General features: G+C 40.8%; 1 protein-coding gene across 1 annotated transcript; it reads left to right on the top strand.

Moving 5' to 3' along the window:
• The first annotated feature begins 248 nt into the window (after positions 1–248).
• LOC121951779 (BMP/retinoic acid-inducible neural-specific protein 3-like) lies at positions 249–27,641 on the top strand. The gene is made up of 8 exons (XM_042498246.2): positions 249–673; positions 813–1,092; positions 7,487–7,689; positions 12,179–12,396; positions 17,629–17,734; positions 19,331–19,567; positions 23,678–23,900; positions 26,301–27,641. Exons 2-8 carry the CDS (start codon positions 845–847, stop codon positions 27,433–27,435), a joined length of 2,370 nt encoding a protein of 789 aa, XP_042354180.2. The 5' UTR covers positions 249–673; positions 813–844; the 3' UTR covers positions 27,436–27,641.

Here is a 27,641-nt window from a genome sequence, read left to right as displayed (position 1 = left end):
AATGTGGCACGTTCACTCAGAGAGGAACAAGCGGTGATGGCAAATAATGAGGGTGAATTATAGGAAGGTTGTAATGGTGATGGAGGCAGCCCTGATGCACCACCATCATCATCACCTCAGCACTTGACTGTATATTTCACCCTCATCATGATGCACTTGCTCGCCCTCTTGCTATCTCACTTGTAAAAAAAAAAAAAAAATACTGGGGAAGAAAAAGCTCTCTGTGTTGAAGCAGGCGCTCATTCATCCAGCAGCTCACTCTGCGGAGGGGGGAGGAACAGCTCACACACGCAAGCAAGAATTCAGCAGCAACTTTAAGGATCATACAAACGGATTGCGCTCAGGATGGAGAAATCTACCTTTTGCATTCTGGAAATATCTGTGACCGCGCGGACACGATGACTGTCCTCGTGCGTCCGCTGCTGCTGCTGCTGCTGCAACTTGTCATCGAGGAGCGGGTGTGAACTGCGCGCGGATGCGGGAGGCTCGTCTCCCGAAATAAAGTTGTGCAAGAGCCGAAATCAAGTTGGAGTAGCGCTTGAGAGAAAAGACTCATCACGATTCAATGTGTTTGGCCGGATCACTCAACTGGAGAGGTTTTAGTCGCAGCTCTCGCATGATAGAGTTCACTTATTCTTGAGAGCGCATCGTTTGATCCCTATTGCTAAATCAGGTGAGTGTCTTTTCAGCATCATAAAACATGTATTTAACTCTCAAATACCACAGGTCCGAGTTATGCTGTCAAAATCTGCGCGACGCACTACTTTTTCCATTAGAAAAAAAAAATGTGTGAAACTGTGCTCTCTTCCCAGTCCGGAGAGAATGAGGTGTCGCTGGGTGAAGCATGAGCTGTCAGAGAATCAGTCATAAGCGGCTGTCTCTGCTATGGGAGGGGGCGGCTCTCAGCCTGTGGCTCTGCTGCTGCTGCTGCTGGACCTCCGGGGCCGCTGGAGCCGCCGGACAAAGCGACGGCGCCCCCGGCTCCCTGGGCTGGCTGCTGTCCGATAAAGGACCCTTCCACCAGTCCCTGGAGTTCACGGAGGCTGCGGAGAGGTACCAGCAGGGCTACAGCACCAGATACAAGATCTACAGGTGAGGCAGTTGTATGTGTATTTACATGTTTCTTTCAGGTGTTTCAGTTTGGAGTTTTTTTGCAGGTTTTCATTTCACCCAACATGCCACCGGATAATTTAACTGATGAGCACTTTGAGCCAGTGAGGAACTAATCAGCGAAAGCAGCTGCTGTAGTGTTTGGATAGAAATACTGCACACTCTCAGGATTGCCCTCACAGGTATCAACACCTGCACAGCATTAGTTGCAGGCTGATGAGCAAATCTGAAGAACCACTGTAGCGGTGCAAAGTGTGCCCTTTGCTCGTGCCTTTAAGCAATCTGACTAAAAAATTGATGACTTTCTGTGTTTTTTTTTTGCTTCAGGGTCTGACATTTGATTATCCAGCAGAAGTTAATTCCCTGACAGTGTGTGGACAGTTACATCCTTTCAGTGGCTTCCTGCAGTGTCCCTGAGCTGCACTTTGCTGCTGCTGCTGCCTTTGTCTAAATATTCCTCACCGGCTTTGTTAAGATTAAGTAGACTGTATCCTTGCTTTTTTTGCTATTTTTGGGCATCCAAAATTGGGGACTGATTTACACGTGGGTCTGAATTAGATATGCTTGTATTTACATAAATGTTTGTGCTCATTATTTCATCATTAGTCTTTGTATATTTTGTTGCTTTAGTGCAGTTGTTAGGGTGTATACATTTAGAGGTTTTTAGATCTTGCTGTCTGTTTATTATCTCTGGTGGGCATAAGTTTGAAGCAAATCATTCGTTGTGTCGTGGGTGTGTATGTTTGTCCACTGCCAATCTTCCTGACCACTGGTACAATCAGCTTTATATTTTATGAGCACATTTATGACTGTATGTATAAGGACCTCTCTGGGTTGTGATGATTCACAATTATTGAAAAAAAATGTTTTATTTAATGTTTTGCTCACTGCTGGCTTCTAACTTCTCTTAACCAGCCGGTAGGGTCTGCAACTTTTCCAGAAAATGTCTCAGGTAAAGACAACATTTCTGTCCACTGGATGCAACATTTTGGCCTGTGTCGAAAAAACTGACATCCATAGAATAGTTTGGTCTCATTTTGAACAAGAACATCTGCCATCTTGATTTTAAGGTGTCGGAATGGACAATTCCAGTGGGCGCAGTCCTCCACGGTCTGACTGCAACACTCTTTCAGTCTGTCTTTATTACAGCGTCATACTACACTGTGAGCATTTCAATAGTGGAGCTTTTAGCCTGTCTGACTGTGTAGACTAGCAGATTTAGTTAATTCGGTCTTTTTCATATTTGTGCATCAGTAAGTAAGCGGGCCGTGTAGTAAAATGGTTTCTTTTTGTCTGTTTTAGTTGTGTTTGCTGTTATTTTCTACTTTGTTGTGCTGTAGCTCACAGACAAAGTTAATAACCTTAAAAGTCAAGTTATAAAGCACATGGGACAAAGACATGCAAATGTGTCTTAGTTATTAGAATACATTCATCCTCATAATCCTATTGTATCTACATTTCACGCACAGTGGCTGTTAGCAGGAGGAATCTATCTGCTCTGTGCAACACGCCGCAGCTCCGTAAAGAACAGACAAGGTGCATATTTTTCTGAGCTTCCGGGATGCTTTTGAAACTCTATTAAGTGCACTTTTCTAGTAGGTGCAATTTTTTTATGTATGCAGGTGACTTATCAATGCCTCAAGGCCCAAGTTTCTTCTTCTGAAAAAATACTTGGTCTACATCTGTAGGTGCATGAATCAAGTGGTTCGTTATCTCCTCTCAGGAATCTTTTAGGCTCTGGTGTTTATCTCTTAGTGACAGCTGCACTTTTTTTTCCAATAGACTTGCTGCATGAGTGTCCCCAATAGTCCCTTATGAATTGAGACTGCTTCTATTCCAAACCTCTCCCATATTTAGTGAAAATCATTGAAAGTGACAAAGGAGCGGACAGCTCGGACTGTTGAAGGCGAGCCAGCGTCTGTATTAGCTGTCTCACTGCTCGAGGGTCTTTTACCCTGAAACAGTTGACTCTGCAACCTTTAAGCAAAGACTGTTTAAAGGTCCAGTGTGTAGGGTTTGGGGGAATATAATCAAATGAAAATATCAATTGTTGTGTTTTTGTTATCTTAAAATGAGCTGTTTATATCTATATAAGACGGAGGTCCTCTTACTCCAAGAGCGCTATATTGCACCACCGTGTTTCTACAGCAGCCCAGAATGGACAAACCATTTCTTGCTCTAGATGGGGCTATTCACATTTCCGCATCGGCAACTGTAATTAGTGGCCCCTCTGCAACGAGCCAAACAATTGCCATTTGACATTTTGGAAACAGGTGACAAGATTGATACCACTCTTTTGCTTGGAAATTGTCAAAGTTATAGCTGAGATAAACTGAATCCAGCAAAAAAGACACGCCTAAACCCCAAGTGATCCGGCTTACTCAATCCAGTGGACAGTGCTTGGTTTTGGCTCAACTGTTTTCAAGAATGTGACTAGGTCACAAACCTTCTTATTTTATAAATAAATAGTACACTAACAGTGCACTGTTTGTGAAAACATCTGAGGCACGAAATAGGCAATGAAGTAACCAAATCTTAATTCATATTTGAGCCACATGGCTGAAGATACGCAGTTTGATCTGCATTTCGCATTGCCTTAGACAGACCTCACTTAGCCTACATATAATTGAAGTCAAGTCATAATTACAGGCAATTTCAGATGTGTCGAAAAATTGTTTGTGAAACTGCTTAACTCAGTAATTTTACAGGTTTTAATCGCCTGGTCAGTTTGTTTTTGAGAGGGAGAGAACTTTGCAGATATTTTTGCTCCTGCTAAAAACCTCCTGAACAATGAACACTGAAGGCAATCTAACCGGGAGCTCACACATGTCACACAGGCGAAATCTCAGCATCTGTAATCCTCACCGCTAGATGCCACTAAATCCTAAAGACTGCTCTGCTGGGAATGATTGATTAGGGATTTCCAGCAAGACTCTAAAATGAGAACCTACTTTAATTTAAAAAACAAACAAACAAAAAAAACAGCTGTAACAAGATGATGCATGACAGGAGAGTCAATTTGAACCAGTTCATTTGTCCATTTGGCCTATCATTTAATGTCTTGGGGAGATGGTATCAAGAGAAAAACAAGAAAGCATTTATTCTTAGAAATATGTCATAACTGTATCTCAAAGTCCCCACAGGGTTGCAGAAGCTCATTGTATTTCTGTTTGCTCCTAAATAGCCTGGAGGCTAAACTGCTATTCTGCCTCTGACCTCTGTAAGAACTGAAAGAGCACCATGAGCATCACTTGGCTGTCACTCATGCAGCAGCAGGTGATTGGGCTTTGCTTTAACCTTTTCATTTATACATTTTTTCCCTTCCCAGAGAGATGTTTTCATCACTATTGATTGCTTACAGTACATACAGTAAGCCTTCATGTTTAGATTGCAGATTACGTTCCTGCAGCAAACACCCCTCGGTTTGTCATATGTGAATGCTGATGAAATAGCTTTAGGCTAAACCCTGGGCTGGAACCACAACGCCCATCTGTCCACCAGGGACGGACACTCAGCCTGTCCCCTCGTTATGATGATTGGCTCTAATGACACACTCCACACTGTCCCGGTTCCGCAATTATTTCGCTGCCGATCATTTTTCTCGTGGCAGTGATTTGATTGCCTCCCAGAAGGAGAGGGAGGTACACAGAGCAGCAGGCGGCACGGTGGGAGAGGTAGACATTAACTGATGCTATGGAGGGAGGCAACAACAGAGAGAGAGAGAGGAGCAGCAGTATCTCCCAGACGGTTTGTGAATAGCTAGAGTTCAGCGAGACTTGTGTCCAAAGGGCACAAGATAACAAATGATGGCAGCTGATGATGTGGGACTATATTTTGGTTTCACGTCTTTCTGTTGCTGTGGGAGTCGCAGCGCTGCATTACAATAAGTTCTGTTTTATCCGTGCAGGAGTTATTTAAAGCTGTGACAAGCTTGTTCAGACAACAGTGACAGATAACAGAGATTTCCATCCAGGGGGTACGTGGAAATATTGTGGAGTAGCTCAGCTAATTTGAAAAAGCAGAAACTCTGATTTGGTTGAAAAATATAAATATATATATATACACATTTTTTTTCTAGCTATGACAGGCAGCCTGAGTCATTTTAACACCAGGTAAGGGGACTGGATACAGTTGCTCAGGGGTGCATGGAGCCGAAAAAGCTTGATTACCTTGGTATGAAATAACTCTGATACTCCACATTGTGAGGCCCACAGAGCACTAGAGATTTATGGTGACCAAGCAGCTAAATACCAGTTCAGCGCTTCTCTAACTTGAATAAAGATAAAAAAAATTAATTTAATTACACAGCTCTTCTCGATTTCCAAAATTCAAACAGACCGACTGGAATAAATACTAATGTGGTGAGTGATGCTTGGCACTGCCATGGATTACATCCAACTTGGCCGCATGGTCAAAACTTTCTCATTTTACAGTTAAACAGTGCACTAAAATATGTTTCTATAAACATTTGAGGCAAGAAATAGGCAATGCAGAAACAGAATCTTGATTCATATTTGATCAGTGCTGCTTAGTTTGAGAGTTTAACCGCAGTTCATGAACAGTGACTGACATGATTGGCAACTGAGTTAGAGAGTCCTCAGCTCTGATTGGTCAATTCTAGTGAATGGGAGGCCATTAGAGGCAGTAGGAAGAGACGGTATTTCACAGACTTTGTGAATGTAGTGTCAATTTCAGCAAAAATGAGTTATTTAAAAAAAACAAAACCCATACCTGTAGCTTTAAAGAAACATCATATAACGTGTTAATTAGTTAGTGTCCAAGGTGCTGGTAGGCAGACGTACATGTGCAGGTCCATTTGTAAACTGCCAGAAAAAATAATACAATTCCAAGAATACTATATCCTGGTAGAGAAATACTAGAATCTACAAAAGCCTGCAGAAAGTTTTTACGAAGTGATCTCACCTCTAGTTGTCATATTTTACCACTTCAGCAGAAACCCTTTGTTTTACTAAAATTATGCTGGGGCCAGCTTTTTGCATCACATTTGATGGAGAAAGGAATTTATGTAGTTATGTATAGGCAACAAAATCCCTTGGTTGTGGTTAGGAGAAGATTGCAGATGTTGCTAAGAAACACCCAGCTTTTAGTGGCACAAATATGGCTGGAAGGGCAGCATTGTGACACTAAAAAACACCTCTGACTGGCAAAAACACAGCAACAGATGTTGCTTGTTGGCCTCAACATCACTCTCCTGGGTCAAATTTCTGGTTCTGTTTTCCTTTTCCTTTTTTTTCTAGATCTTGTGTGTTTGTGTTGTTGTTGTTTTTTTTTCATTCTGTGTCCCCCCCTGTTTTTGTGGGTCCTTAATTGCAGAGCAGGTGGAACTCGCCATGAGTTTATTTTCCCTCCGCAGCAGATTGAGGAGTCTGAGTCACGAGATGGATAATTGAGTTGTCAATCCTGTCAGAGCTGATTAGAACAATATGAGAGGCATAGCTGCTGCAGATTTTTAGACCCAATGAATGGTTAAGTTTCGCTTTTACTGTGCCTGACATTCTGCTGCTCCGTCTGTGCCCAGAGTATGCTCTGTGCTCCAAGGGAGTTGTGCAATCATTAACTAAACTATATATATTCCAATAGCACTCCCAAAAAAAAGGACCAGCATCAAAAATATAAAATCGATATATAGAGGCAGATGTTTAAGTCCTGGCGGGCACAAGTGTGGGAAACCCTGAGGTTGCTATAGAAATGGGGACATGACCTCAGTATCCTGGCTACTTAAGATTGCATCAGAAATAGTTGGAAAGTGGACAGACAATTTGAAATTAAAGATAAAAATGCTGTATAAATGACTGACATGTTAAGCTTTTGCCTTGAGTTGTAGCAGAACAAAAGCAGACATGACTGCACCAACTGACAAAGCAACAGACTTCAAACCTCAACAAACCACTTGTGTGCCGTGTCATTAATCGTGTTAAGTAACATCCAGCTTCAATCAATTCAAATGAACACATCACTGCCCTATAATAGACTTTAAGTTATTCCTGGGAGGAAAAGTGAAATCTGACAATGGATAAATAACTGACCACAATCTGAGTACCCAAATTAATCTCATACTCCCTTGAGTAAGATATACGAGGTGGCTGTATGTGGTTTTCTAAGGCCTGTTATTAAAGCTCCCAAGGGAAACATTACAGCTCCATTGTGTGTTAATGATGTTTGTGCATATGTGTGTGGTCAGCTGACTGTACAGTATTATTTATAGTCTTTTAATGTATGTTACACACATTCACCTCCTCCTTTGCTTTCTAGACATCTTGTTAAAAAGCCACCTGGGGCCATATACACCACTAAAGGCCAAAACTAAGCGAGCAAATGTCTCTGTGCATGTGTATGTGTGTTGTTGTGTCTCCAGGGAGTTTGGTCGATGGAAGGTCAACAGCCTGGCAGTGGAGAAGCGGGACGATTTCGGTGGCAGTGGCGGCCTGGCTCTGCCCCTCGACCCTGACTTCATGCACACCATCCGCCAGCTGGGGAGGCGGCCAACCCTCCAGACGATTACAGAGAGTCTAATCAAGAAATATGGCACCCACCTTCTCCTCTCTGCCACTCTGGGAGGTACAGTGGAGTACGCAGAGCTTCAAAGCAAACCTGATTCACACAGTTTCTAATGCAATTTTTTTTTTCTTCAGCACATGGGGCACCGTTTTTACCGTCTGTTGCTTTCTGAACAACAAAGCGTATTATAATTTTTCTGGATCAGTATTTTTTTGGCTCACAACAAACATCAAATCGCTCTGGTTTAGTGTAAAAAAAATAAATTGGAGAAGGCAGTGAAAGGCATGATTTTATATTTTTGTTTGGCCATCAAAATTGCATGCTCCCCAAACGGAGCTTCATCACTTTTGTACACTATGATTTGTCTGCAATTTGCCTTTCTTTATTTAATAAATCAAGAATCAGAAATTGTACTTTATTAGAAGAAGTGTGGGTTTGAAAAAATGTCTGCTGCGTGAAAATATGAAGGAGCTATCCTAATGCAGATTTGGTAGAGAATAGCTTTTGGCGATGTACCTTAAAATCCAGGATTATTTTTGATGCTTGCTTTGCTTTTATCTTATTCCCACAAATGCAGTAACTGGCCAAAAAAAATCAACAGTAAACATACGGTTTGGCTGTCTGGATCTCAGAACTAAAGACAAAACAATTCTTTATAGTTTAAACATTTCATACCAGTGCTCAAAAATCTCTCAGGCAGAAATCCATCACACAAAAGACAGAGATACAATCGCCTCCTCTGACAACAGACTCAGCAGACAACACAGGAATTTTTTAATAACTCTTGTGTTTCACCTGGAACGACTTTTGATACAAGACGTTTAGACTTTGACTGACGCAGCTGATGCTGTAGATGGTAAAACTTGATCTAACTGAAGCTGAAGTCTACTGCAGGCAAAAGTTTTAAGTTGAATAGTTTTGGGGGGTTTGGTATTGCCTTTTTAGGAATGCTGTTGGCTTAAATGCCTAATATGACCTGTGTTCATGTTTAGACAAGGACTTCCAGCAGCCATTACAATTAGAACTTTTGTCTGTCAAAAACAAAAGCAGATGTAGCGTGACTTTATTATAAAGCCATAAAACCTCATAGGGAGCAGATGGATATGTCAACAAAGCGTGTAACTTCTATATGACCACAATGTTTATTTCTGGTTTCCAACTGACAATCAAAGTTGTTTTCTTTTAATAGTCATATCTATAGGTAATTTTTGTAAGCATTATTTGCGACACCTTTTAAAAACACTGAGAAGCAATGTCATCTTGCAAATGGGGGCATCAGATCAGAATGACTTCAAATGACATATCTAATCTGCCACAGTTTTTAAGCCTTAAGTTCGGCACTTTGGCTGTTTCTATCTTGGATATTTTGGAGCCCGAAGTGACCATATTTGGACAAGAGGTTAGAGCTATGGTGGAGGGAGCAGTGGATGACTGTAGTTTGGGAAAAGAGCCGGTGAAACTCATACTGATTAAATGACCTCGACATGCTGTTGGAGTTAAGAGAGGATTTAAAGTTGTTAAAGTTTGCTAAAAAGCACCCACTGTGAACAGTCTGTAACTCAAACTGCACTCAACACTGTGCATTCCAATACCCATACTACCATATTATAGAGTATGCCAGGAAAAGATTTACTGTGTCCCAATACATAGTCTGTCAGATGCAGTATGCCAAAAATACCAGGATGTAGTACTATATCCGGTCGGAATTTTAAATATGCAAGCCAATGTGCTTCCGTGGCTATTCTGACCCACAATCCGATGCGTCACATCGAGTGATGACAGCTGATTGACTGCTGAGAGAAGTCGCAGTGACAAATGACAGCACATTACTGTGACTGATGAACAGAACTAAAATTTCATTTTGTATTTATTGTTTACGTGAACAAAAAAAACATGAATATTACCAACAAAGAAAAAAATAACAAAACCATAATAAATAAAAAAATGAATTCAATTCAATTGAATTCACAATGTATACAGTTATAACTTAAAGGTTAAACTACATACATTGCCAAATAACAACAGCAGAGCCCTCCAGGTTGATCTCCGTCTATGACAAGCTCAACAAATGGTGTTTTTTTTTTTATCTCCATGGTAATGGATATATGAGTATGAGGGTCAAAGTTCAGAGTGTTATGAAGAATTAGTATGTCCCTATTGTGTACATACGGCATGCAATAGTACATACTATGTGAGGGCAGCTGTAGTACCTGCCAAAGTAAAGAGAATTTGTATGCAATAGAGAATATACCCTATGTTCGCTGAAGTCCAAAACACTGGCTGATTTCCCTGAAAACTCAAGCCTTTTATTTAAATGAAAAAAAAAACATTGATTTTATTAATGACCTGTTATGTAGGCCTCACAGTTTTACCTGCAAATGAAATAACTGACAGATGTAGCAATTTCACACAATTTCTCCAGGGCACACATTGAAAGTTATACTGAGAAATGTTTGGAAATAAACTATTGCAAAAGATTCAAAAGCACTGTAGATGAGGCAGTTTGAAAAGAAATGTCAGCAACAACATTAAGAAAAAGGTAAATTGCATCACTTCATCATAAAAACGTCCGGGGGCCAGCTGCACACAGCTCATGGCGAAACATCTGCACTCACAAAGACAGAAATGTGTACATACATTCTTTTCTTCTGATCTAAAAAGCTTCATTCATGGGCGCAAGTTTACACTACTCTCCTGTCGTCAGAACAACTACGCCATAATAACAACATTTTTTTTGTATATAATGACGCATCATCACTGGCAGTGTTTAAACACCATCCAGCAGCGTACCATGCGAATGCAAAAGGTGGCTTTTGCTGTTGGGATTTTACAAAAAAAAGCACTACAAAAGCAGCATCCAGGATACCTAGCACATCATATGTAGACATGAAAAGGTCACTGAACAAACGGCAATATGTGATGAGTTAGGAGTAAGAATGTGTTGGCCATTCAAACGTGACTGGTCAATACTACTTGGACTACAAACAGAAACCAAAACACTTCGGATGTCAAAACCCTATCTCATCAGATTCTGAATACATGCGATTTTGGCCATTTCAAACTCATTAGGCCCGTCAGAGACGAGAACAGCAAAGAAGCAGTGCAGTTTCACCAATTGTGACTCATCAGCAAAGTTCTTGAGCAGCACCAGAACAGCTGTCACTATGCACGGCCATTACGCACAGCTGTGGCTATTTATAGCCCCAATACCACCAATTCATCATGTGTCTTTAAACCAGCTCAGTCATCATTATTAAACATCAGAGAGGTGATCAATGATTCATTTATGGAGCTCATGTTGAAACAGACTTTACAAAGTGCTTCAAAATTCAGGAGAAAATTAACAAATCATTAACAGGGAAATAATGATCCAAAGGTAAATAAGAATAACACAATCAATGAAATTGGTAACCTAAACACTCCACCTTAAGATACACTGTAAAATGTGAAAAGTTCATTTTACTTTTTTTAAAAACTAGGAAACTGAATGCCTTGAAAAATCTATGTAAATATAACTATTAATCGTAATTTGTGTGTACTTTATATCATTAAGTTTAATTAAAACTGTGTTATATTTACTTAATTTTGTTAAGTTGCTGCAATTTAAAAGTAATACATTTAATAAAAGTAATCTTTTAAAGTTTTAGTAACTTCAGTAAACCAAGTGCTATTTATCTGTATTCTGCTAGTTGCAAACTAGTCAAACATATTTTTGATATTCTTAAACATGTTAACAAGCAGAACTTGCAGATCTTCTAACTTCATCATTGTTAAAATCCTCCGTCATGATCAGGTTAAGTCAAACTAACTTAGGGTACTGAAGTTAACACTAAGAAAGAACAAGATAATATCACCTACCATTTCTGAGTTGCAACAACTTCGCAAAATTAATTAAATACAGCTAAAAATTCAAGTAAACCTAACACTTGAATATAAAGTAAACATCAATTAAGATTTGTATTGATATTTAACTTCCTTATTCAAGGCAATCGGTTTCCAAGATTATTTTAACTCATATCAACCTATGAGATTTTACAGTGTACGGGTATTTTGAAAACTGTGAGTTTATGTGTGGGAAATAGTGTACACACATTTTTTGTGCCTATGCATTGTTTATACATCTTGCTCCTTAGTTAGTGTGAAATGAGTCTGCTGTGGTAGTTTGGTTTTAGTGGCTGCTTTTTATATTCCTGTAATATCTGTAATCGTCACAGATGTTTCCAAATGTTGAATGTACTTGTCTCCTATAGAAGACCTGAGATCTGTTTAGTTTTTAATGTAATTTTGGCCTATATAATTAAGATAATTAGAACAATTAGGGGAAGTTGATCAATGATCTTGGATAAGCTCTCTGTTCCCCAGGAGTTTAATAGATGCAGAGACCTTGTCTGTGCCTTTTCCTCCAATCATCCAAACCATCAGTTCCTCCACAGCCCTTAATCACTGCTGCGCTTTTTTATCCGATCTGAAGAGATACTAATGAAAGGTGATTAGTGCTGCTCTGTCAGAGTTAATGAAGCTCTCCTTGCCTTTGCCTGACTGTCACCAGGGGAGGAGTCTTTGACAATATTTGTGGACAAACGGAAGCTCGGCCAGGAGTCATCGCCTGCGGGAGCCGATGGTAGCCGTAGCCGCAACAGGACCTCGAACACTACAGGGATGGTGACCCTGGAGGCCCTTCACCAGCTGGCTGCTTCCTACTTCACTGACAGAGAGAGCACGCTGCGCAGGCTGCACCACCTCCAGATCGCATCCACCGCCATACGGGTATGTGGAAGCCAAGTCAAACTGTAAATACAGCAGCAATCTGTTGGTAGATGAAACGCTGTGCAGTCTCTGCCTGAAGGCAGCTGTGTAGTTTCCCCGGCTTGGGGTTTGCTCGCCTCCAGCAGTTACACATGGGAAGATATGAAGCATCGAGGTGGAGTGGCTCGGTTTTGGGTTCAGCTGAAGTTACTGAACATGTTTTAATGACTTGTGCAGTCGTCAGGGGAGGAAGTTATTTCAGTTTTGACCAATGAAATGCATACACACATCGCTAAGTTAAAGTTGACCCTGCATGACTCAATATAGTACTGAACATATAGCAATGAAATACTGGTTCAGTGTTTGAATATGGACATGCCCACATGAGCAAAATTTATGTGGCCTATTTATTGTTTTTACTCCGAGCCTTGCTGCAGTGATGCAGAAGTATGTCTTTAAGTTGTGACATCACTGCTGGGCGTGGTTACAGGTGCAACGAGTTTTTCAGCGTGGAGTTGACTGACCCCTGACAATGTTATACTAGTATATTATTGGATTTATTATATATTGTTGATGCATTGACATGCAAGCAGTTATTTTATGTTGTCATTGGCAGAGGTGGAGCTAATTAAACAGCTTTTATACTGCTGGATTGTTTAATCTGTTACAAGGATTGACAGATCATAAGGATTGTATTTAAAATCTTGAAAATTAAATAACTAAGGATGTCAGTTTTGGTTCATTTTGCCTTTGATAGGAAATACAAGAGGGCTTTCCCTTTAGTCTGGCTCTGCGTTGACTCAGTGAGCACTAGCACATTTTAAAGTGCTATCCATTAAGGTGTAGTTAATTTTTGTAATGTAATTTTTTTTAAAAATTCTGTTGGCTTCGCTGACAGAAGGCTGGCTAGCAGCATTAACATGCAATAACAGTGCCCACTGCTCTACCCTCCAGTCTGCACTGGATGGCTAACATTTGCCTTGGCCACTCTGCGCTGCGCTCTACCCGGACCTGTAGGCCAACACGCGCCACCGGTCAGCAGTGTTGCCAGCTCTTTTCCAATGAAAATAGGTAGCAAGAGCTTTAAATGTTGCTAAAAGTTGCCAGATGACATCATACATGACATCATTTGCATGTTGATAACATCATTGTACTTTCCTGAAATTAGACTCGATAGAAAAACCCTTAACAAAATATTTGAATGTCATGAGAGCTCTGGTGCTTATTCTATAGAGCAGCACTTGCAATCCAGAGAGTGAGAGTGTTGATGTAACCATTGAAAATCACTACAACTGAACTCCTACAGCCAGCAGCGTCTCCTCTCCTCCTGCCCGGCACCTACTGCAAGGCACAAGAGGAGAGGGGGGTGAGACTCCACACTGATGGCAAAACAGCCGTGGACTGCAATTACTCTGAGTGGCATGCCTGGGAATGAATTACAATATATTTCTCTCTTTTTTCCTGATGGTCTGAACAAGTCGCTTAATTTGTCGCTAGTCACTTTTAGAAATAAGGTTGCTAAAAGGGTGTGAAAAGTCATTAAATATAGTGAGAAAGTGGGCAGTTGGCAACACTGCAGGTCAAAAATATTCTTGGCGGAGAACCAATTAATGTTAAACCTGTGACATTTCTACTAGTACCTGTAGCTTCAAAATAAATGTAGTGGAGAAGACATACAATGTTTTTCTCGGAAAAAGAAAAGAAGAGTAGAAATATAAAGTAATATAAAAATGAAGTACTTAAGTAAGGTAAAAGTACTTTAAATTCAGTGCTTAGCATCTTTCCTTCACTTAGTGAGATTCAGTCATGTGTTTGTAGAGCAAAGTTTAAATTCATGACACTTTGGTAGCTCAACTTTGAGATAACATGCACGAACAAATCCTTTAATTCCATCTCAGGGACTTTACTTCCATAACTTCTTTAATCAGGTAGGATTAAGAACAAATGCTTATTTACAGAATTGGCCTGACATGAGGAAATTCACCTGTTGTAGCTGCAGGGGTGCGGCACATCTATCCTGTTTTTCTCTCTTCGGTGTGCAGTTTATTGTCACATAAAACTCATGTATGCAGAAGGAAGTGAGATGACTCGATTTGCATCAGGCTGATAAACGCATCAATTGATGTGAATATGGTCAAACGTGTCTTTGCCAATCACCCATTACGGACTAATTGAGTGACTGTTTTAAAGCAGTGCAAAACAATATTGCAAGATACAAGGTCTCTGAGCTGCTGCCTCCCCGGTGTCAGGCTTTAAAGAGGAGAGTGAAGAAGCAGAGCGGAGCTGCAGAGCTGCATCCTGTACTATAAAACACCAATCATCCATTTTATCATCTGAAGTGGCCATTAGAGTGTACGCATTAATCAGCCTGAGGGGCAAACGTAGATGCTAAAGTGAGTAGCCACTGATGAAGACAAGTGCCCGCAGCCCCCCCTCTTCCTGAACTGAGAACGTGCTTCTCTGGTTATGCATCAGCTTGATGGATTAGAAATATCATTCCATTAATTTCCAGCCAGGCGGACTTCCATTCATTCACCACTTTGCGGTGTGCGGAGTTCAGGCAGATTGAAGATCAGAGTGAGGGAAAGAGAGCGAGAGATGAATACTACGTTTTATGAGGGATGTAAAGCAGCACCTGCAATACATGGCCATTCATTAAAATCACACACGGTATTGAGGGTTCAGTGAGAAATAGGACGGATCCTGAGCATAAAGTTATGCTAATAGGCAGTAAGTTATGAGTTTGAGTTTTTGTGTTAGAATTTCAAAGTTAAACATCAAGATTAATAACTGTTAGAAATAAGCAGCAGAGTAAATCTTTTCAGTCGGAGTAGATTTCTTCTCTCTGATAAGAACAAATGTATCTGTCTGGGAAAGCTTTCTAATTGAAGACCTTTTTAATATTACCTCAGTGACTCATTGCATTTCAGATTCATGTGAGGCACAAAAGGCTTTGATGAGTGTTTTTTTTTATGTTCTTCTTTACTTTTTTTTTGAAAATACACAAGTGAAATGAGTCACGTCATGTCAGTGTGACATGACTGGTGACCGTCATCACTGACTAAACTAATGCCCACCATACACGAGAAGACCTCGAAAAGACTTAAAAGACTAAAGTCTGATGCCCCCTCATCTAACAATCATTTGCAACATGTTTTAATCCCAAATCATCACTTAAAGCCGTTTTGCAGTGGACTTCCACGTCTACATTTTCTCTTCTTTCTCTTTCTCTTCTCTTCTCTCATTTACTCCAGGTAACCTTTTGCGTCTGCAATTGACATTTCGTGATGCCGCCTCAACTGCGTCAACAAATGCACATGCTGGCACAAATCTTTAGGATTAGGAGAAAGTTGCTACCGCCAGCGTTTCATCTGACGCCATCTAGCGGTGTATCATGTGGACGCGACAGGTTCCATCTGGCCGCGTTCGTAACTGACACCAACCATCAGCACATCATGCTGCCGTGGCAGGTGCCGTCTAGCAGCATGTGATAACATCGCGAACGGTTCTGCCCAGCCGCGTTGTCAACTGCCGACATCCAGTGGCAAACCAAGCTGACACAAAAGGTGGCTTTTGGCGTCAGGACCTTACACCGAAAGCACTGCAAAAGCAGTGGTATTTGACTACTTCGAAGTGATAACTGGCTGCAACGTGAGTTAATGCTCACAGACTATAAAATGATGCAAAGACTGGCGAGCTTGCGGAGTTTCTATATGCCAGACTACAAAAAAATTCCTTTTGAGATTATTTCCCATCCTGCTCCTAGTGGAAAATATTCTACCAAACTCCCTTTAAGAAATATGTCATATTAACAATTCCATACATGTCCACAAAAACAAACAACTGTAGAAACACAAGATAATAGGCATTAAATGTCGACAGTATTCTGGTCAATTCGGCATCAATAAAATCCATAAAGATAAACTGCATTTGTGGCCTTTATATTTTGAATATTGTCGCCTCAACTCACTACCAGCCTCTGTTAGTTAGCTGCACCCATTTAGTGGAAGGAGATAAAGCAACATCCGAGGCTGAAAAATGAAGCCAATGCTGAAGTGCCAAAAACTGCAGTTCATCCAACAGCTACTTTAGGCTGGTTCAAAAGCAGAGTCAATTCCTGTAGGCCCCCATGCTGAAATGCTCAACTTTACAGCAGAAATAAACATGTTTACAGCCTGGTACAAAAAACAGTTTTAGTCTCTATTGTTCATTTAAACACATATTACTGTACTGCTGATTTTTTTTTTATATAACTGACTAGTTGACATTTCATTAAGGACCAAAGTTATTTAAGGGTGAGGTTGCTTGCGTGACAGGCTGTCTGTAAGGCATCGCTGCAGTCTGCGAGTCAGATCCATTCCTCGCTCCAACACAGTTCCACCCTCTTGTCCAAATACAGTCATTCTGGCTCCAAAAATATAAGATGGCAACTTCCAAAATGCCAAGCTCGGCGCTTTTAAATAGCAGTCCACAAATCAATTGGTGATGTCACATTAGCTACGTCCATTATTTATACAGTCTCTGGAGGAAACCATGGAAATTAGAGATGAACTGTTTCAAACATTAACACAAATTTACCAGTTTCTCTTTCCACAATATTAAACATATTCATCAGAAGAAAAAGATCGACATAAGATAGCTCAGTCTGAGTTCTATGACCACCTTCCCAAATGATCAAAATCGTTTTAGTGCAAAACAAACAAGGTAAAATTCATGATTTCATTCTGACATTTGAAGTTTGTCTGCAGCAGTGAAATTGCTGAAAAGTCGTTTGGTTTAAGGTGTTTTGTTGAGTAATGCTGCCTCATCAAAAAATGCCACCAATCAAAAGCGGATTGGTGCTACCCTGTCAAAATATTTCATTGCTATATATACACAGTACTATATTGATGACAAACAGGGGAAAGTGAACCATAAGAATATTGGACACATATTTAGATATCTCATTCTAACATCTTTATTTGAAATTTAAGGTGACGATATCAGGATAAGTATATATCCCCCATGGAATAATGCTCCTGTTACAGAATTATTTCATATTATACCACTTTTTATTACATGTATACTTTAAGAACGTGCAGAGCCAGTATGTAGCTTGATAGGATGCACATATCGACAGAGCACCGCCACTGGATTATCTGCACTGTTGTTCTGTGTATTTGAAGAGGGAGGCATCCAAATTCAAGAGATGACATGAAAAGAAAAATAACAATTACAATAAATAAGATTGATATTCTCTTGAATTTCTCACAGGTGACAGAAACCAGAACTGGGCCACTCGGATGCAGCAACTATGACAATCTGGACACAGTCAGCTCCGTACTGGTTCACAGTCCCGAAAACAAGGTTCAGCTACAAGGTAGAATTCTGCTCTCTACATCATAGTGGTGGCATCAGCAGCCTTGTATTTGCTGAGTAGATATATAGATATGAACATGATATCGACTGTCATTCATGTTCAGACAGTTGCTTTAAAGGATAAATCTGGCTTTATTTTATTATTTTCTTATTGTCAACAAATCCCATAAAAAAGCTAAAACCATTTGTTAGTCCTTTTCTCAATAATGTCCAATTTCCCCAACCTGAGGCACTCAGCCCCAAGCCCAGTGTTCACTGCCAAAAAGACAAACATTTTAAAATGGGCCAAAAATAAACACTTTTTTCTTTCCTTTTTTTTTTAAATACAAAAAGCTTAGAAATTCAAAATATAACTGGGCACTGTGGATTTTTTTTGTAAATATCACACAAACAAGAGCAAATAGTTTATTTGTTGGGAACTATTTTCAGCGGTGGATGAATACAAATTTGGTACTTTAGTGAGCATTTAAAGTGGCAGGACAGCGTTTGAAGGACTGAATTAAAAGTGCTGGAAGAACATTTTCATTGCAGTGGTGCATCTCCCTACAATTCGCTCATGTTTGAATGTCTGCTGTCCTAAGACGTGTACAATTTTCTACACTTATCTTTACTTTCTTTGTAACATTAATGTTGACAACATAAGAACCTGTGCAGTTCACAGCTGCTCTAGCAGTAGCAGAAATCTTAGTAGAAAACTTTTAAGAAAAACTGATTGTGAAACTAATCATTAATTGTAAAAAGTAATGTCAGCAAAGTTAACACTGCTTAGCTAACAAAGCTATTTTTGGTGAGCTAATGTTACTGTGGGTTGAGGTAGGACCACAGAATAAATTAACTTAGTCAACTAGTTGTGGTTTTACTGTGAAATATAGCGTTAGTTGCTCTAATGACCAGAAAGTAGGCTAAATATCATTCAGTCATCTTCACAAACAAAATATGTACAATGTACGCTGTTTTGGTTTAACTGGTGACACACAGTCACACAATGTTTACTCATATCGATGGCAACTGTTGAAAACACAAATGTAGGTCTCCTTGTAAAAGCCTTTGGTATGCTTAAGGCAATTTAAATACATACTCACCTGTTTATTATCAACCCCAACCATTTATGCAAGTTACTACAAGAATCCAAAACGGTCACTTGTTAAACCAAAACACTGGCAGCTCTATTTAGAAGGAGGTGATAGTTTTTACTATAAAAACCTCAACTGTTATTTGGCAGTCAACAATGTCTTCATTTCATGCCAAAGTTTGTCATCAATTAGCTGAAATGATTTAGCAAAACTGACGTCTGCTGCTGTAACTGTCAGCAGGCAGCAGCAAACACTGCGACTCGCCACCGCAGTAATGTCAGCACCGCAAGATGGCGGAACAGATGGCGGTAACTAAATCTGTGAATATCGGGCTTTGGCTTAACAGACAATTTATTCTAGAAAGACCAATTTATTGTAAGTTTTGGTTTTTCTTGGACTTTGCTGTTTGGAAGAAAAACATAGAATAACATTAACTTCTTTTATTACGAGACAAGCATAATAATTTCATTTAATTTTTCTTACGAGCTCAGCCCATCTTCATCAAGTCTTTTTACTTTCCACAGGGCTGCAGGTCATCCTACCAGGCTACCTGCAGAGCCGCTTCATTCAGGCAGCTTTAAACTACATTGGCTGTAAATCTGAGGGCCAGTTTGTGTGCCAGAGCAGCGACTGCTGGTGCGAGTGCAGCGCGGACTTCCCTCAGTGTAACTGTCCTCTCTCTGACCTGGACACTCTGGAAAACAACCTGCTGCGCATCAGAGACACCTGGAGGCTGACCAACCGGGAGTTTGAGGAATCGGGTGAGTCAGGGATTTTAATTCACTATGACACACCAAAATGGAACCTGAAAATGTCAGCTTGAATGGGGCTTTCAAAAAACCCAAGGATGGAACATCGGCTTTTAAAGTTCTCAGAATGCTGGACTTCAGAATACAGGTTTATTTTTTTTCAATAAAAAAGAATAATTTTAAAGTTGGATTTAAGAGCCAACATGAAGAAAAACACGTCTTGTTTTTGTTCTAAATGCATTCTTGGCTGTCAAACATTGCCAGCTGCCAGGCGCTGAATCAAGAGACCTGTCAGTCATTGTGTCAAATCAAATGAGGCTTCTGGTGCTCTCTAGGTGCTCAGGGCTGCAGTATGTGTAGAAATATACAGACATTTTTTAAAAAAGTCCATCTGTTCTCACCAAAGTGCTGTGAGGAATCACAATAAAAAAAATGGAATGAAAGGCACAGTTCAACATTTCAGGAAACACACTTATTCTCCCAATCTAACTCCCGACAAAAGTAGCTAATTATTTCCGAAAATGTCAGTTATTTCAAAGTTATGTCAGCTATTAAAAGGTATACTCTGCAGGAATTGTCTGACTCCCTGTAAACAGTACATTCAGACTCCTCCTCTCTTCACTGCTTCTTTGTAGGAAGGTAACATTTGTTGAAATGGAAAAGCCTATGCTGTAGCAAGCTGACAAAGCTGACCTCTGGCATCTGTCCATCGGAAAACAGGCCAAGTCTGTGTTACATCTGCCAACCCTCCATATTTTCCCAGGAGACTGTTGTTTTTCATTGCCCTCTCTTGGTTTCCTCCCTTGGCCACGATTCTCCAGTATTTCTCCCGATTTATGATTCATTTTCACCTTTTTTTTCTTTTTGTCATCACAATCTGTTTCTGACAATGCACAATGCGTATAAGCCCTACGACTCTAAAAGTCTACTGTTTCCTACCCGTTGGTGCTTCCCCCTCTATCCCTCCTTCTCCGGCTTCCTGGACCCAGAGAGGAGCGGAGCTGCCGGTAGACACCTCGTCTCCGTGCTGATTGCGTTAAGCGTGCGATAGTCCAACAGGACTGCATGTCTACAACAAGTGCTTAAGGGGTTGGGGGGATCCAACCCGCCACCGTGAGCCTCCTGTTCCACCTCACTTGAGCATCCAGAACCCAGGGGTGTGTGAGCCAGGGAGGACAGCCGGCTGTGGGTCCAACACGTTCTCATCCCGAGTTGTCACGTGTTGCTGCTTTGCAGTGGAATTCCGAGTCTACATATTACGCTCTAGGTATCCTCCTGCGTCTGTATGTTCCAGGATGCCGCTACTATGATGTCAACAAATGCACATGGTGGGATGAGGAGGCATGTGGTTATGTTTGGGCAACAACAGCACATGGCAACTAACGCTGTAACGCCAACAAATGCACATGCTGACATGGATCGTTAGGGTTAGGGGAAGGAGGCACAAGGAGAGATGTAGAAAAACAACATGACATTCAGAGGGGAAGCAAACACCTACATAAAAGTCTAAGATTTGCTGGATCCAACACTTCTGGCGTTGTGATCCTGCACTAAAAGCACCATCAAAGCATAGAAATCTGCTCGTTCTTAATGAGAACAGGCTGCTGGGCTACTGGGGCAGGCCAAGCCACAGCCTGACCGCCCTTGCCCCTCCTGGTACTCCGCTGCAGTAACAGAGTCACGAGCCATAAATTAAATCAAAATTAAGATATTTTAAAAAACAGCGTCATCAGAGTACATGAAACAAAGCCTCTGAGACTAATATTATTTTGTTGAGGAAAGACATGCATAGAATATCTTTAAAGTAATGTCAATAATTTAAGCTCTCATGATGGAAAAGGCATTGATTCCATCCACAAAAAAAGCATAGAAATCTGACGTACAAAAAATTAAATTAAAAAAGAGGATATGTAATCATGATGATGTTAACTATTCCTCTACTGTGTTGAGCTAACCACCACAGTTAGAGCACCACTGGGCTTATTATCATGGTTGGTGATTGTAACTCTGCACCATTGTGGAGCTCTTTCATTGATTATGTGACATTGACTGAAAGGCCTGGTGTATAAGAGCACACTGTATTCTCCTCAGTCATGGCTCCCATAGTCATTTCCCTCAGCTCTGTGCACTCGAGAAAGGGCATCTACACACATAAATGGACCAACAGTTGCACAAAGCTTGGCCGACATCCAAGCACCTAATAATGTATTATTGCATTAATTTTGAGACAGTGCTATAATTACCATAAACACACCATACCAGGAGATTAGTAGCCTCGACTGGCATTTACAGAGCAATTTACGCAGATATTCGCAACAGCTCTGATTGATTGTTTTGAGGCACAAACCAGGAGGACAAACCTGCTGTTAGGAGCCAAGTTTATACAATAATACTATTACAGTACCAAGGCTGGATGTATTGATGTTTGAAAAAAGGCACCTTTGACACAAACCCCTGTAGAGTTGGCACTGTGTGTTTCAGGTTTGTGTCATTTTTTTATTTTAAAGGGACAGGTCACACCAAATAAAAACACATAGTTTTCCTCTTACCTGTGGTGCTATTGCTCAGTCTAGACTGTTTTGGTGTGAGCTGCTGAGTGTTGGAGATATCGGCCGTAGAGATGTCTGCATGGCACCGAAAAAAATACATTTAAAAAGCAACATCTCTGTCAAATCATAACCTGGTTACTCAAGATAATCCACAGAACTTTTTTGTGAGCAGTTTCATGCAAGAACTATTTAATTCTACCAAACTACACCAGCCAACCGTATTACTGCACAAAAGGAAGCATGCACCTCTCATGCACGAGAGGCGAAAACTGGACTGCTGTAACTTTAGTGGTGTTTGGTGAGCTAGCAGTAAATGCTTCCCTCTGTGTGGCAGTGCGGTTGGCAGTGTAGTTCAGTAGAAAGACAATAGTTCCCCTTAGACACTGCATTCGATTTTCTTGTTGTCCTTCATTTTGATGGACAGAGTCGTAAGAAATTCCATCATAATCTATTATTACCAATCATTTCAGTTTCCATCTTCAATGATTTTGAAACAAAATGAAAAGACGTTAATTCATATCCATTCCTTTTGATTTTTTAACCATTATACAGAGCGATTTATAGATTATGCGTTTTTGAGGATATGGTTCTATTTGTTTAAGTTTCCATTTATGACGTGCACATGCATTCATCACACAGTTACATTGTGACTCCTTTCAAAGGTTATGTAAATGCTGTTCCTGCAGTGGATTTAGGAAATGAAAAGATGTTTTGCTGCCTTTTCATCTTAACGAGTTATCAGTAAGCAGCCAGGTCTATAGAAACTGAGAAAAAATAATGTAATTGCTAATGACAATTAAATATCTAATAATTTATCAATATAATAATATAATAATAATCACTAATTAGTTAGTTTCACAATAGAGAAGGCAGACATCTCTGTGGCCGATCTCCAATGCTCGGCAGCTCATTGTAAAACAGACTGATAAATAGCATTACATGTAAGAGGAATTTTTTTTTTATTTTGTGATGAACTGTCCTTTTAAATTACACCTCTTACTAAGTAATATATAAAAATAAACTGGCAGATAATGAAATGCCTCAATGCGTACATGCATGTGCAAATTATTTGTGTCACAGTTTAAAAAGTTTTCTCCTCTATCAAAAAAAAAAAAAAAATGTCGGGGAACTTTTCAGGCTCACATCATTCTTTTGTGTTTGACTCATGTAATTTAAGTCACCGTGGCAACCCCGCCTTACTTTCACATTGCTGAAGGCAGGAATAGCAATTTTGCTTTCAGTGTCACTCATGTCTAATTAGAGACTAGTTGCTTTGATGGTGTTCAGTACTGCAGGAAGGTAACAGGTGGTGATTAACATACACATATCATTTTCACAGAAACAAAATATGAAAGGAGATTATTCTCTGACATGCTCATGACATCAGCATTCCTACCTACAAAGAAAATCAAAACATGCTTTCCTGGCATGTTGCAGCTGTTATTTCTCCTCTTGAGCTGTTTGCTTTTCTGGGACAAACAATGAGGAGTCGACAGTTTTTCGGTGTATTGTTACCCTGAGGCTCATAGCTACAGGCAGAATTTACTTATTCATGTTCTTTTTTTCCTACCAGAGGAGTTCCAAAGCTTTGTTGGGAAACTGCCAACCCATTACGCTGTAAACACATCTGTCGTGGAACACATGTGGAGGACGGATGCCAGCCTGCTCCAGCGCTACAAGCAGCTGGAGACCAGTAGTGCCCAGCTTTTCACCAAAGCTCGCCGCACCGCTAACAAGCTCTTTGGCCTCAGCAAGAGGTGCCGAAAACAGCCCAAAATAGTCCTGCAGAGGCCGAGGTAAGTGCCAAGGCAAGAACAAGAGAGGAGAATATTTATACTGCAGCCTGTTAACCCAAGGTGCTCCTCAAAACTTATAATTATGAAAATGATTTATGCGCCAGGAGCTGGGTGAAAGCAGTAGAGCGGGACGGTACTTATTAGAAGGCACTTGAGGAAAAGTAGTTGTGGAGTGAGGTGAAAAGTGCTGACAGGAGCAAAGCTGCTCCTCTGTTCCACCCGGGGGAAAAGACAAACGGGATCATGTTTGGCCAAACAGAGGCATTTTTATGTCGGCAGGTTTAAACAGCATCACAATCGATCCGACATCCTAGAATTCCTCATATAATAATCCATTCATTTGAAAAGAATCACATCAAGGAATTTAAGCTGCAGTGACTGGTAATACATGACGAATTTGCTTATATTTATTACTGTGTTTTTTTACGGTTCCAGCGGCTGTTTCAGCAGCAGTCCCACCTGGATACTCTATTTTAGCAGTCTATCAGAGACCACTGTGGTCATAACTTCACTGAGATTTATGCCTCTCTCATGGACACTCCATGTTGATAGCTATTTCTGGCAGGGAAATTAACTAAATGACTCAATCCATCAGCTCACTAGTCAAGTGGAGGCACTGCCTTCTCAGTCCACAATCCAATTACACGTCTTTATCACACCCTTTCTGCCTGTAAAAAAGAATTCAATAGCAGTTTAGGGTCACTGGTTAAGTCCAGGTATTTTTGTGCTTGCTTTTGTGTCCCTTTGAAACTTGATTTTTTTTTTAATCTGCATTTTTACATTGTCATTGTATTTTTTAAGTGCTGTCTGTAACTCCGGAGAAAAACATTTAATTAGGTCTCATTTCCAGGTTGTCAAATACAGACGCTTTGAACTGATGGTTCAGTCGGCTATCAACCAAGACAACGTACCCTCATTAGTGTCCATAATTATTTTTTCCTCACCACCGAATGAGACTGGTAGATGAAAAAATCCACCAACAAAGTATATTTTCCACTGGACAAAACAATAAAATGGCTTTCTTTGTCACACACATTTGTTTTAGTACATTTCATTAAAATAATAAATGAATATGTCAAATAGCAACTTAAATAAGAGGCTGAGTGAAATTATTTTAAGGTATTCAGCAATTCAACACCTAAGCCTAAGTATGTGAATTAGTTTCCTCTGGTAACACATCTTTAAGTTTTGGGCTTTTATTGTGAAAGGTGAGAACGGAAGAAGCCCTGTACTGTAAACGGTGCAGTGAAACTAGGAGTGCTTGAGACGGTCAGTTTTGTGGCATTGTTTAGATGTGCCAAAAACACATCGTTTTGTGTGATGGCATGATTTTTTGTTACATTACTATTTTGGTACAAATGTGTGGCAAACATTTATTTGTCAAAAGAAAAATCAACCCACATTTGGAGCTTGGCAGGTGTTAATTCTGACCTTAATACAGTGTTTCGTATGATATCTAACAAGTTGCCCACCCATGGATGGTGTCGTCACATTACGTACTTACAGTAAAGTTGTGTAATTAACATGAAGTTACAAAGATTAGGTTTATGAAAATTAAGAGATGGTGATGACACCTTAAATTAACTCAAAGTTCACTTGGTTTCACTGGGGACATAAACACTGGTCTCCTGGGGGAAAGTCCTGTGTTTGTTTGATCCAACCACCACCCTAACATGCCTCTTTATGCAGACTTTAACTCCTTTTACTTATTTCTTCACTCCCATCAGCAAATTAGTCACATGATTGCAGCCTTTGCAATTACATGGGTTATTCATGAATAACTAGCTCATGATTACATAGGTTTTACATGACTTCTGTTGCATTTGTTTTGATAAATATAAGCATGAACAGTGCATATGAACAGCCTGACCCAAAGCGTTGGCATTTGATGACCTGAGAATGACAGTCAACAATCACCTTTGTTTTCCTGAGTTACAGATAGCACCCTTAATATCACTAAATATTGTGCTGTATCTGCGGTAGAAGTGGAATAAACTTGCAACGAAAGAAGAAAGAGTTAGGAGGCAATAAGTATGTATGTATGGGTATGTGCATCTGTTTGTATGTGTGAGTGAGTCTGCGTGTGTCATCCCCACCCATCTGCACTACAGAAGGGGAATTCAATAGATTAAAATATTCATTTTGATCTGATTTTCCTTCTGGAACTCCAGCTGAGTCGGAGTATGACTAAAATTGTTTTTGCAGCACATCAAAACAACACGTATTTTTTGTGAAAGGCAGGATTAATCTTTATGGGCAAAACATTCCCTTCATTGCATATTCAAGAAAACAATGACAAAGACTCAAAGTAACAAAAATGAATAAGTCAGTAAGATCCAATACAGAAGTGTTGTATGTCTGAAACTGAGGTGATTAACACGACTGTCATCTCGTCCTCAGGCCTCTGAACTTCTGGTTGAGCTACGCCCTATCCATCTTATACTGCAGTGAGAACAACCAGGTCGGTGTTTACAGTGACGAGAGCCGCAGCTGCTCCTGCCCCTACAACCATCCGCCTTGCCAGGGCATCATTCCCTGCTCTGTGGGCGACGGTGCTCGCTGTGCCTCCTGTTCCACCGAGAACAGGACACGATGCTCGAGCTGCAACCTCGGCTTCACACTGACCCAGGGAGCCTGCCGTCCTGCCATTCCCGACCCTACAGACCCCTACCTGGGCTTGGAGAGTGACCGAGACCTGCAGGACCTTGAGCTGCGCTACTTGCTACAGCGGCGCGACCCACGTATCGCTCTGCACGGTGTGTTTGTGAGCAATGACGTGCGCATTAACACTTGGTTTGACCCATCGTGGAGGAAAAGAATGCTGCTCACCCTCAAGAGCAATCGAGTGAAGTCCAACCGTGTTCACATGCTCCTCGGACTCACCCTGCAGTTTTGCCTCACCAGAAACAGCACTCTGGAGCCAGCATTGTCTCTTTTTGTGAATCCCTTCGGGGGCAGCCATTCAGAGAGCTGGACCATGCCTATAGGTCAGCACCGATACCCTGACTGGGAGCGGACCAAGCTGGATATCCCCTTGGACTGCTATAATTGGACTCTAACTCTGGGAAACAGATGGAAGAGCTTTTTTGAGACGGTTCATTTTTATCTGAGGAGTCGTATCAGGGACCCTGTGGGAGTGACAGGAGGAAACAAGAACCTGACGGTGTACTATGAGCCTCTGGAGGCGACGGAGCCGTCTAACAACATCGGCTATATGAAAGTGAACAGCATGCAGCTGTTTGGATACAGCGTGCACTTTGACCCCGAGGCAATCCAGGACCTGATTCTGCAGATAGACTACCCGTACACTCAGGGATCACAGGACTCGGCCCTGCTGCAGCTGGTGGAGCTGCGCTACAGGGTTAACCGCCTCTCACCTCCAGGGGCCCCGCACGTGGATCTGTTTGCCTGTCTGCTGCGCCACAGACTCAAACTGTCCAGTGCAGACGTGACCAGGATACTCACTGCCCTGCAGGCTTTCAGTGCCAGACAACCAAACTACATGGAGTATGAGGCAAATAAACTGTGTAGTTAAAGGCCACTATTTGATGTTTTGTACTATTTCCTTGCCACAGACAGGCCTGTATCCTTTGTCAGCTGGATCCATTTGTGTCAAGTGTGTGGTATGTGTCAAGGCTTTGTTGTACATACACTATGTGCAATTAAAATTGATGTTTTCATAATTTCAGTGTAGTTTTATGGATTAAAGCCCCTAAAAACTTGGTTTCAGATCTTAAGTAT

The sequence above is a fragment of the Plectropomus leopardus genome, chromosome 12 (genome assembly GCF_026936395.1).
Source record: "Plectropomus leopardus strain MGB_pleo_1.0 chromosome 12, ASM2693639v1, whole genome shotgun sequence".
Taxonomy (NCBI): domain Eukaryota; kingdom Metazoa; phylum Chordata; class Actinopteri; order Perciformes; family Serranidae; genus Plectropomus; species Plectropomus leopardus.
The sequence above is the reverse complement of the archived record's forward strand: the minus strand, read 5'-3'. Positions and strand labels throughout refer to the sequence as shown.

Excerpts from the sequence above, each read along its gene's own strand:
- LOC121951779 (XM_042498246.2), top strand. The coding sequence starts at position 845 with ATGAGCTGTCAGAGAATCAGTCATAAGCGGCTGTCTCTGCTATGGGAG. Across the intron at positions 12,397-17,628 it reads TCGCATCCACCGCCATACGG|GTGACAGAAACCAGAACTGG; the intron begins GTATGTGGAAGC and ends AATTTCTCACAG. Across the intron at positions 19,568-23,677 it reads CCGGGAGTTTGAGGAATCGG|AGGAGTTCCAAAGCTTTGTT; the intron begins GTGAGTCAGGGA and ends TTTTCCTACCAG.